Source organism: Vombatus ursinus, unplaced genomic scaffold (genome assembly GCF_900497805.2).
Source record: "Vombatus ursinus unplaced genomic scaffold, bare-nosed wombat genome assembly UNPS02006779.1, whole genome shotgun sequence".
Lineage (NCBI taxonomy): Eukaryota > Metazoa > Chordata > Mammalia > Diprotodontia > Vombatidae > Vombatus > Vombatus ursinus.
The window spans coordinates 13,324,608-13,337,173 of record NW_020946557.1 but is presented as its reverse complement, the minus strand read 5'-3'; the positions used below and the strand labels follow the sequence as shown (position 1 = coordinate 13,337,173).

The 12,566-nt window shown below is 37.1% G+C and overlaps 1 protein-coding gene across 3 annotated transcripts in view; it reads right to left on the bottom strand.

The window, feature by feature from the left end:
• Window positions 1-3,107: 3,107 nt before the first annotated feature.
• HSF2 (heat shock transcription factor 2) overlaps window positions 3,108-12,566 on the bottom strand; it is a 44,298-nt gene continuing 34,839 nt past the window's right edge. Inside the window, exons 11-14 of one of the 3 annotated variants that reach the window (XM_027848595.1) lie at window positions 9,048-9,101; window positions 5,881-5,965; window positions 4,688-4,782; window positions 4,017-4,101 (exon numbers count right to left, since the gene is read on the bottom strand). In XM_027848595.1, the coding sequence (XP_027704396.1) occupies window positions 4,724-4,782; window positions 5,881-5,965; window positions 9,048-9,101 (198 nt within the window). In that variant the 3' untranslated portion in view covers window positions 4,017-4,101; window positions 4,688-4,723. Of the gene's footprint in view, window positions 4,102-4,687; window positions 4,783-5,880; window positions 5,966-9,047; window positions 9,102-12,566 lie in introns of all 3 variants that reach the window. The other 2 variants (XM_027848593.1, XM_027848594.1) reach the window with 2 other exon arrangements.

Here is a 12,566-nt window from a genome sequence, read left to right as displayed (position 1 = left end):
CACTCACTTCATGACCTCGTGACTTTGCTTGGATTTAATTATCATTGCTGTGCACACGATTGCTATATCTATAAATCCAGCCCTAGTCTTCCCTCTGTTTTATTTGCACATCTCTAACTCCCTAGAGGAAATTTAAAACTGGATGTCAAGTAGATATCTCAAACTCAATATGTAAAAATTGAACTTAAATTTTCCCTCAAACCTACTCCACTTCTGAAATTGAGCATTTTTACATGCTTTTAAATGCTTTTAGGTTCTGGACCTAGCCCAACCTTTTGGTTTATGTTGGCTTGGATCTCTATTTCATCCTTGGGAAAGAATTAATTTCTTTAGAATCACAACCATAAGAATCTAGGCTGTCAAGGATCCTCCCATTATCAGAAAAATATTTCCGAAGTGGTAGGAGGAAAGCACCCTTGTATAGGTAACAGAAAGGAGATGTCCGTTTATAATACTTTCTTCCTCTGTCCCTAACTAAACAACTTAGGGATGCCAAGCTCTAAGAACTTTTCTGTTCTAGAATTATTTAAAATCAACTTAATAAAAATCCTGTTGTGTAAGTCAAGATGTTACTGTTCCTCTAGGAAATACCTGGAGATCTTTTAGGGACTTACTTATTCAGTAATCTTAATGATTTTGCTGTCAATGCCCTTAATGCTAAAAAAAAAAAATCATGAAATGATAGGTCTGCAGTTCATCTAAATCTCTAAATCTCTTTGTAATTACCATAACTGTTAGCACAGTGCCAAGTACAGGTTAGGTACTTAATGAATTCACATAATACTACACTATTACTCTGACATGAAGCAAAGAATGATTTTTCAAAGCTGACTTAATTTAAGCTATTATTAGATATACTTTTTCGAAAAGAAAAAAGCTTACATTAAAATATTAACAATCTAAGCATTAGCCATTTAACTCAGTCTTTAACAATTTCTTCAATATTACAAGCTGGTATCTTTTTATTTATGAGGCAGTATTAACTGGAATATATGTACACACATACACAATGTACTTAATATTTTTTTCTTTAATCAAAGGGGGTAAGGGAAATCTATAAAGCTACAGGAAAATTCCAAACTTCATTGAAGAATTAGGTCTGAAAAAACTAAGGGTACAGATTGCTAAATCTCAGGAACAAAAAGAAGGGAATGAAGGGTATTTTTCTGTTTTTTTTTTTTTAATTTGATCAGGCCATGACAAAAAAAAAAAAAAGGCTTAAAAAAGGTTCCCAGCAATCCAGTTTGAAACAGCAATTTAAAAAAAACAGTTAACTACAATACTATCTAGAGGACCTAAATATAAATAGGGAAGAGGAAAAATGAATGACAAATGTAGTCAGTGGTATGTTAGAAGAGAACTAACTAGATTATTCAGTCAAAAGACCTGAGTCCCCAACCACTATCAATTAAGTGATTTGCCCAGTCATAGAACCTTTCCAAGCTTTAGTTTCTTTTAATGTAAAATGTTTGGATTTATTCTAAGGGCCCATTCTGTGCTTCTCTTAAGAGAAGACACTCAGGAATATTTAGCAGGCAAAAGAATCTTAGCACAAAATATCATGTAACAGACATCTTGAACATAGGTGTTAACCTGATGTGCTACCTAATCTAGTAGAGTGCAAATTAGGAAAAAAATGTTTTTGGAGCCTTTTCATTTAAATCAACCCCAGATCTAACAGACCCTACTTGTTTTCTCATTCCCAAATAGCTACTTTAGGAAAATCATAGCAATCAACAACCCCTGTATACTGCTGTATACTTCAGAAATAATGGTAGCATTAAAATAAATCCATGAAGGTAGTATGATGTAGTGGCTAGAGCTGGCCTTAAAGCTAGGAAGGACTCAGATTGAAGTCCAGCCTCTGACATATACAGTCTCTATGCTGTAGGCAGCTAAGGCTATAAATTGCAGAGAAGCTACAGACCTGCACTGGTAGGAGTTTGCTCAGCTGGAAGTTCTCTGTACAAAGGAAGTCGTGGGATAAAGATAGGTAAGACAAAACCCCAGTGCACAAAACCTAGGGGGTGAGGCAGGTCTTAAATAAACAGTATGGGAAGTGAAAATGAAGCACTACAGAAATTCAGAAAAGATGAGGTTATTTCCAGGTTTCTCTTTTGAGATTTAGGAGAGGTGGAAGTTTATGGAGGAAGTGGCATGTGAGCTGGGTCTTGAAGGATGGGGAATGGAGGGCATTTCAGGAAATGGGAAAGACATAACAAAAGTAGGTAATCATAGTTTGGCTTCCTATCTGAGTAATGTGAAAGGGAATAAATAGCAGGAGCCAAACTGCAAAAGCAGCAAACTTGGGGATCTTCTTAATTTGTCTAGAAAAGAAAAAAACCACTTTTAGAGACAGTATGGTAGTACAGCATAGTAGAAAAAAAGAACTGGCTTCGGAATCAAAACGTCTTTGTTTAAGTTTTGACTCTACCATTATTAGTGATGTTATACCAGTGATGTTGCTTTAACCTCTCTGGGTGTCAGTTTCCTAACTTGTCAAATGAGGGGTCTGAATTAAATTATATCGGAAGTATTTTCCAGATTTGGCTCCTATAAATGTACTATGAAAGGTACCACCCTATTTGTAAGTGATAAAGGGGAAATAGGAGCACTAGCTAAATTTTCAAAATGTAAGTGGCCACAGTTAATTGTTAGTAACTCAAGGCAACAGAGTTGCCTGCTTTGTTCTGCTTTCAGAGAAATTATCTTGGAGGAGACAGAACCTTGGCAGGAATTTGGTCAGGTGCGAGAGCGGACACACTCCCCCCGCCCCACAGACACACAGAATTTGACAACAGAAATATATTCCATAGCCTACAACTACCAACAGTTAAGGTTGGCAACCATAACATTAATGAAGATTATTTTGTCTCACTTATATAAGACTAACTTGTAAATTAAAACTTCTAAATTACTGTATGCTGAAATGCAAAAAAGTTAAAGAGAATTCTTTAGAATCTACTAGTATCAGAGCTTTTTTTTTTTAACAAAAACCATACACAAAAAGACAGCAGAGCAGAAGTGAGACCTAAATATCTACTGTATTTATTTTTACTTGAGTATGGCTAAAAAAGAGAAGGAAAAAAAGAAACCCAAAACACAAGCAAACTTAAAAACATTTTTATTTGACATTCCAGTCCAAGTCAGTGGGCAGAGATGATCTCCATTACCTAAACTAGACTGGGAAGATTTTAGGGGCAGGAGAAAATCATGCCCACTTCACTATTCTTGTGTGGTGTAGAGGAATACATCTCAGAACCAAAGGAGACCAATGAAATTCTACTAGCTCCAGGCACTTTATGTTCCCAGTTTTGAAAAGCCAAGTATAAAAATTTTAATAAAAGTTAACTGCAACAGAGAAAGCATTCAGAATACCATCTTTAGCACTAGTGTGTTACACTCAATGCAATCAGATAGCATCATCAAACAAATAAAACAAATTACAACAACCAAACAAATGAAGGTTTAATTAGATCAGGGTAATGGGCATATACATGAAAACAAAAATCAATGAATTCCACTGCAATTGGGGAAAGAACGGCAATTTGAATCCAAATTAAGTATCTGCCAATAGTATTCAGAAAGTCTTACAGAACTACACAGCTGAGTAACATCTGAAAGCTTTGCAAGAGTGATCAGTGTGGTTAGACTTTGAGGGGGATGGGAGGGGCAGGGAAGGTGCGATTCCACAGTATCTGAATACACAAAACAAAGCCATTTACAAAACAAAAGAGTACCAAATGATACTTTAAATAAATAGTTCATCATTTTGATGAATATATACATTTAGTCCACCTTCTTGGGGGATTCAGTTATCTAACAGTGGCATATCACTGTCCAGTGGTGCAGGGGCAAGTTCACATAAATAGAACAGAGTGGCTTCACTAGCTTCGGCCTCAGTCAATGGTTCCAGTCGAACAAGCTTACTTTGGGTTGGTTCCGGGTCCAGGCTATTATCCAGAAGCTCATCAACCTCTAGGGGTTTGTCTGAAGAAGATGCAGCTTCTGAAGTTGCACTTCCATTTTCAACAGTGGAGGTTGGGTTCCCATCAAGAAATGCAAGGAGAGGAAAAGCTGTGTACTGGATGAGCTGCTTATCTAAAAAGAGGAACAGAATACTTTCAAGATTAATTTATACAGGGGCAGCTAGGTGGCGCAGTAGATAGAGCACCGGCTCTGGAGTCAGGAGGACCTGAGTTCAAATCCGGCCTCAGACACAATACTCACTAGCTGTGTGTGTAACACTGGGCAAGTCCACTTAACCCTGACTGCCTCACCCCCCCTCCCCAAAAATTAATTTGTACAAAACCAAAAGGAAAACAGTGAAGCTACACAATTAAGAAATAAAGTGGGCAGTAGAATCCAGGTCTTCTCCCAATTTTATCACTCTCCTCCTCAGTGAGGGTATTGATGCAGTGACACCAATCTCAATGTGAAAAAAGCCTATTACAAACCCTATGTAATCTACAGAGACTATAGACTGTTACTCTTATCTTCAAGAGGAATAAGAATCTAAATAAAAGGGGCAGTTTAACTGCCAATTGTACACTTTAACTGTCATGACCAGAGAGACTGTATGAGGTATTGAGAAAGGACTAAAAGGACTTCCTTCCTGAGAGACTTTTAGTTCACTATCCCTGAGAAAGGCTAAAAAGATATTTCCTGAGAAAATGTGATTACCAACCTGAGACAGCTAAATGATGGGACTATGTTTCCATAGTTAAGAAGTCTGCAGTTGCAACTGATGGTGATTGTGATCTTCCTCACCCTGATATATTGCTGAAATATTTAAATTTGTTGTTATTCAGTTGTTTCAGTCATGTCTGACTTAACTCTTCAAGACCCCATTTGGGGTTTTCTTGGCAAAAGATACTGGAGTGGTTTGCCATTTCCTTCTCCAACTCATTTCACAGATGAGAAAACTGAGGCAAACAGGGTTAAATGATGTGCCCAGGATCACACAGTTAGGTAAGAGTCTTGAGGCCAGATTTGAACTCAGTAAGACTCATATTCCTGACTTCAGGCCTGGCACTTTATCCATGTGCCATCTTGCTGCCCTCTAATATTTAAAGATCTTTGTATTATTTGGTACATTGTTAATAAACTGCACAGCAATTAGCATTCATATTTCTTTGAAAACAGAATATCAAACTCAGCATGTCCAAAATGAATTCATTAACTCTCCCCACCCACCCCCACCCCTCCCCTCTTCCTAACTTCCCTGTTACTGTCAAGTATACCACCATCCATCCAGTCAACTTGGCTGTCAACCTAGGTGTCATCCTCAACTCCTCACTCTCACCCTCCATATCCAATCTTTTATCTTTGTAATACCTCTTATATACACTTCCTTCTCTCCTTTGACACTGCAACCACCTCACCACCTCAGGAGGCCTTTGCCAAATGTTACCTGTGTGACCATGTCAACTCTCTGGCCCTGTTCTCTCGTTTATAAAACCAAGGGACCCCTTCTAGTTCCAGAGCCATGATTCCTCTCCACTGTGGTCAACGAAAACTTTTCTCAGCAGCTTTGGACTTTGTACAAAACACTATTCCATGGCTCTCTTAATTCACTTGCTTTGTCTTATATTTTACATCTCTCATATGACACAAAGTGTCAGAAAATGCTAGTATAGACATGGCATACAACTTATTTTTCTGTGTAGTCCTCTCAAGCAAAGTATCTACAAATGCTGCTTACTGCTATCACTGTTAGTTGATTTTGCATAATTAAGAAAAGATTGGCCAAGAAGGAAGGTGGAGGTTGTAAATGTGAAGATTACTGAGAACTGATGGTGGGGTAAAAAACAAAACAAACAAACAAATAGTACCAACAAAAGATAAAAAATATCTCAACATTGCATCTTATACACATACCTGATTTAGGCTTAGAATTTTTTCCATCTTCTGAAGTTGGCTGAACTTCATTATTCTTATTAGTGTCTGATCCTTTATTTTCCAACTGGGGAAAAAACCCAACATAGTCAAATATTATGCATGCATCTTTTCTGATTTCTTGAAAACTTACCTCTACATCAAATATTGATACAGAAAAGTATAAATATCAGTCCTAGAACGTTAAGTGCTGGAAGGGACCTTAGAGTTAACAAAGGTCTAGTCCAAATTCTTTGTTGTATATACATGTGAGGAATATGAAGATGGAGACAGCTTTAACTGAACTTAACACTCTAGTTGGAGAGAGAAGAGACTTACAAGCAACCCTAATACATAGTATACTATAAGGCCAAAAAGGAAGGTAAGAAGGAAGGGCTATGGGAGTTCAAAGGAAAGAAACATCATTCCTAGATGGGAAAGGGGATAAGGAGGTAAAACTAGGAAAGGCTTCAAAGAAGAGGCAGTAACACTTGAACTGGACCTAAAAGGGAAGGTAGAGTTTTAATGAAATATAGATTTGGAAGAGAGACCATTTCAGAAGAAGAGAACACAACTATGAGTTGCACAGCCTGACTAGTACTGGGCTATGTGAGGAACAGCAACGGGCAATAAAAACAGAAAAGCTGAGTGAGGCCAGATAGAAAAGGACTTGAATACTAGCGAAGGGATTTGGATGTGATTTACTGGGCAATGATGAATCCCACTTAATGATGATCATAGTCATGCTTTAGAAAGATTAAACTGGTGTGTAAGGTATGAACTAAGATGATAGCAATGGGACTCTAAGAGAAGTTGAAGGCTTTTTTGAGTACTTCTGAGGAAAAAAGGGTTGTCTCAGAGTTCTGCACGCTGGATAAGTCTGGCATTATTCTATATCAAGCATAAATAGAATGCCTATATCTTATTCACTTAAGATGGTACAGAGGAAAATAGAAATTTTTGAGTGAGTTCTTATTAAGCATCTGTTGAAAAACATTTGGGACCTGCTTTATTTTTATTCAATACAGTTATTTTTCATTAACTATACAGTCCTAAGTGAAAATCTCAGTAAATCAATATTGTTCAGCAGAATTATAGGCAACTCTGCAGCTGCTCAACTTTCAGTTCCTGGCACTTTTGTGATAGTGTCTCAATCTTAGAAAGATCCTGACCTGTGCTAAAGGAGTGACTGACAACATAGAAGATAGTAAAGAATCAAAAAGAGAAGCACATATACTAAATACACACAAGAGTAAAGATCTCTTCCAGAAATAAGACTGTATGACTAAGTAACATGGGAACACATTCATAATATGGTTGAGGAGCCATGAAAAGTAACACAAGTAATCAAGTATATCATATTTTTATGGAGATGCATACACACAGAGGTATTTTATATATAAAACATATTTATATATTATCTATACTACATGATATATAATATATAATATGTATATTTTATATATACACATATATATGAATGTATGTAAAAACTGGTTTCTTGGTATTTAATTTTGACAAAGGAGCAACAGTAGGTGGTTTTATGAAGACCCAGAGTCAGCCAATAAATTGTACACATACATGCCAACACTCAAAAATAATACACAATAAGAATTACTTTAGTATGCTTTCCCCCCATCCCTCGACCATTGAGTGTTAGAATAAAAATAAATAATAAAAAAAAAATTTAAAAACCTAATAAAAATAAAATAAAAAAGTAAACAAATAATTTGGGATATGTGATAATTCTCAGAGGATGGATTCATTTACTTTAAAACTTTAAAAAAAGTGTATGTGCTAAACAAATTAAGATTATAAAAACCAAGATGAAGGGAATTTTTGCCTACCTAAGATAACATGGTATAAAAAACACTAAATTTGGAATCTAAAGATATGAGTTCAAATACAGGCTGTTACTTATGACTTCTGTGACTTTTATTAAGTCCATTTTGTTCTCTTGGCCCCAGTTTTCTCATTTGCAAAATGAGGGGTTTGACTAGAAGATCTTTCTATGGTCCCTTACAGCTCTAAAATCTTATGAACCTTTGAGTATTATTTGGGACTAGCTTTCCCTATCTATCCTTACCTGGAAATACAGAGGCCACTCATGGGCCTGACCCCAATGTTAATCCACATGGAAGCTTTAATCTTCTCCATTCTGTCTCCTCACCCCTTGCTCCCAGGGATTCACCATATTGGTGCTAGACTTAGTGAGTACAACCAACTAACTTTAGTCCTACTGCAGCTCAGAACTCCTAAGTTCAAGCAATCCACCAGCCTCAGCCTCCCTCAAGTAGCAGGGACTTACAGTATGCTGCCACACCAGACCCCTTATGATTATGATATGATAATTACAAATCATCTTTATCTGGTCATTAAAGCAGGTCACTCAGAAATCTCTATTTGATAATACTTTGTTAGCTCAGAAGTTATTATATTAAAAAGTTAATTTCTTTAAATAGTCTACAATTCTAGTTTCATTAATTTAAACTTGCTACACCTCCATATTAGTCCAAATTATTGACACTTTCACATATACTGTCAGAAAATTTAGCATAGTAATAAAAGGAATTATCACAGGAACAGTTTCCAGAAAAACATACTACTAATAACCCACAATTATATCGTGCAACAAGGTTATGAAGCACTTTCCTGCCAACAACTCTGTGGAGTAGTCTAAGTATTATCAGTTTACAGATGAGTAAACTGAGGATTAGAGATAATAAATTTCTTGCCAAGGAACTCTCAGATTAGATCAGGTGCTGGAGCCATACTCAAGATAGTTCTTCATGGTATAACACTGCCTCTCTCTATCACGAAGTTGTTTAGAAGTATGGAATGTATGTATATATTTACATCTTCAGTATATTTAATATGTCATTATTATTTCAAAGTTCCTCCTTCACAATCTGAACTTTAATTAGGAGATTGTCCAATATCCAACTACATTTTACACTAATTGTTTATCTCTTAAGTTCCAAAAGAACAATCACCACTAAAGTTTTTACCCAGAACTCCAATACCTCCATTAGACCTATTACATTTTATTAGAAAACAAAATGCTTTTCTTTAGTGACAGAACAATCTCACTGCTTTCTAGTTAACAGGATATTATTTCAGATTTTTTTTTTTACAGCTATGGGTCCTGCGCAATATCAACTAAAACTTACTTTTGTATTATTGATGTAATCTGTGGGATTCATCTGCACAGAGCTAGTGAAAAGCTGAAAGACCAAATGAGACATTGTATAAGTATTCAAAAATATTATATTTGCTCATGATTTTCAAAAAGCCACGATAGGCAGAGGTCTTGTCAGGTAAAGAGAAGAGTTCACAAGCAGGAATATTATCTAGAGAAAATTCTGACATGAGGAAAAAAAAAAAAGATAAAACAAAGAAAGCCATATACCAGATAGAATTTCTTTGCCATCTATCACATGGAATTTTCTTCCTATTGTTTCATACTCCTCTTTCTTGTTTCAAGGGTTCCACTAAGGCACAGGGAGGCAATCTAGGGGCACCTAAGACAACTAGTGCTGATATCCCACCACTTTTAAACTTTTTCCTTTCTCTTTTCCCTTCCAACTCAATCCCTCTTTCTTTGGATTTTTTTTCCTCATTATTTAAGCATCTCAATGACATTATCCTGTCTCCCTAGGTTGCAGTCAGTACTAAAATGGTACTGTTTGGAGCACTTAGTAGCCCCAATAGGGTTTGACTAAAGAGACTGAAGACCCCTGCTCCAAGAAAATAGTACTAAGGCTATAGTTAAAAAGTAACATTTGCTCCTAATACAAATACACTCTTAAAAGAATCTCCCAATATTGCTCTCTCCCCCTGGCTGTCACAAGAAACCTTAAGTTCTTACTAAACAGGGCTCTGCTAGCATGCACTAGTGGGTCACCTATTTGAGATCTATATATTTTGCAACTCAAACAAATTTATTCATTCCATAAGTATTTGGTATTAAAACAGTTAAAGAAAAAAAAAAGCTGGACATGTGAGAGTACTAGATATATAAGACAGAGCAAGATTCATGAGGAAGGGTACTGGAAGCCTTATAACAGGAAGAGAAAAAAGTTAAGTTTGGATTTGGACAGGAACAGAACTGGGAGGAGGGAGTAGCATGAAAACAGACATGGAGTAGAAATGGGAATGATAGTTGATAAGTTTTTTTTTTTTTGGGTTGCGCAATGGGTGTTAAGTGACTTGCCCAGGGTCATACAGTGAGTTGATAAGTATTGACTGTTAAATGAGGGGACTAGAACTTTATCATCTTTGTATGTCCTTAGGAAACTTCTGTGCACAGCATGTGCTTAGCAGAAGGGTCATATTATGTCCCCTTGAGTGAACAAGGGAAAATTACATTATTTCCTCTAGGACTATATCCTGGAAGCAAGGTAGAATTAACAGAAGTATCAGAGTAAATTCAGAGTAAAGGCAAGTTCAAGGCAAATTCAGAGTAAAAATTGGTACTTTGGGAAGAAGAATGCTATAGTGGTCAATCAATCAATAAACATTTATTAAATACCTGCTATAAGACAGGTACTATACTAAGTGCCTGGGATACACAGAAAGGCAAAAAGTCAGATGCTGTTTTCTAGGAGCTCACAATGTAAACGGAAAGACAACATGCAAACAACTCTGCACAAAGCTATATACAGGCTACACTGGAAATTAACAGAATAAAGGAACTAGAATTACAAAGGATAAGGAAAGACTTTGTGTAGAAAGGGTAGATTTTGACTAGAACTTGAAGAAAGGTAGGGAAGTGAAGAGGTAGAAATTAGGGGGGGGAGAGAATTCTAGGCATGAAGAAGCCAGTGAAAATGCTGGAGTCAGGAAATGGAGTATCTTACACAAGAACAGCAAGAAGGCTAATTCACTGGATGTGTCTGCGGAGGGGAATGAGGGTGGTGAGGGGTGGGGGGTAAGGAGGTATAAGAAGACTCAAAAAGAAGAAGGGAAAGAAAGGTTATGAAGGTTTTAAAACTCCCAACAGAGGATTTTATATCTGATCCTGGAGGTGCTAGGGAACCAATAGAGTTTACTAAGTGGGGATGGAGTGGGGGGTGGGGATGGAAACACAGACTTTAGAAAGATCACTTTGACACCTGAGTAGAGGAGAGACTGAAGTGGGGAGATACTTGAGGCAGGAAGACCAAACAGCAAGCTATTACAACAGTGCAGGCATGAGGTGATGAGGGCTACTCTAGGATGGTGGCAGTGTCAGGGAAAAGAAGGGGGTATGAGAGATGTTACAAAGTTAAAATGGACAGGTTTTGGCAACATTTAATATGGGACTGGGGTTGGGGAAAGAGTGTGAGAGGAATTGAGGATGACCTAAGTTGCCAGCTTGGGTAACTGTAAGGTTGGTGGTACCCTCAACAGCAATAAGGAAACCAGGAAGAGGGAGGATTTTGTGGGGAAAAGATAACAAATTTAGTTTTGGACATGTTGAGTTTAAGTCATCTATGGGACACTGAATTTGACATGTGCAATAGACAGCTGGAGGTGCAAGACTGGAGGTCAGCAGAAAGATTAGAGCAAGTAGATTTGATAATTGTCAGCAAAGATGATAATTGAATCATGGGTGCTAATAAGATCACCACGTCCACTGGGAGAAGAGAAGACGGCCACACTGTCTTATGGGAAACCTGTGGTTAGCAAGCAAGAACTGGATGACGATTCAACAAAGAAGACTGAAAAGGAACAGTCAGATATGTGACAGGAGAACCAGAAGAAGGTAGTATCTTGAAAACCAAGAGAGAACACAGTATCAAAGAGAAGAGGATGATCAATGATGTCAAAGGCTTCAGAGAGGTCAAGAAGAATAAGGACTGAGAAAAAGCCATTAGAAATCATTAACTTTCTAGAGAGCAATTTCATTGTAATGATGAGATCAAAAAGTCAGACTGCACGGAGTTAGGAAAAAATGAGGAAAAGAAGTGGAGGTACCTGTTGCAGACAGTCTTTCCAAGGATTCAGCCAGAAAGGAGAGAGAAAGATGAGATGGATGTGTCAAGTGAGATTTTCTCAGGATGGGAAAAGCATGTTTGTAAGCAGTAGAGAAGCAGACAGAAGATAGGGAAAGATTGAAGGTAAGTGAGAGTCACTATTGATGAGAGAAATGCAAATTAAAACAACTCTGAGGTACCACATCACACATATCAGATTGGCTAATATGACAGAAAAGGAAAATGATAAACACTGGAGAAGTCAAAGGAAAATTAGAACACAAATGCATTGTTAGTGGAGCTGTGAACTGATTCAACCATTCTGGGGAGCATTTAGAACTATGTCCAAAAGGCAACCAAACTGTGCAAACCCTTTGAAGCAACAATACCACTACTAGGTCTATAACCCAAACAGATAATAAAAAAGGGAAAAGGACCCATATGTACAAACATGTAGCAACTCTTTTTGTGGTGGCAAAGAATTAGAAATTGAAGGGATGCCCATCAATTGGGGAATGACTGAACAAGTTATAGTATATGACTATGACGGAATGCTATTGTACTAAGAAATGATGAGCAGAGATTTCAGAAAAAACTTACACAAACTGATGATGAGTGAAGTGAGCAGAACCAGGAGAACATTGTACACAGCATCAGCAACACTGTGTGAGAATTAACTACAATGGATTCAGCTTTTATCAGCAATACAATGATCCAAGACAATTCCAAAGA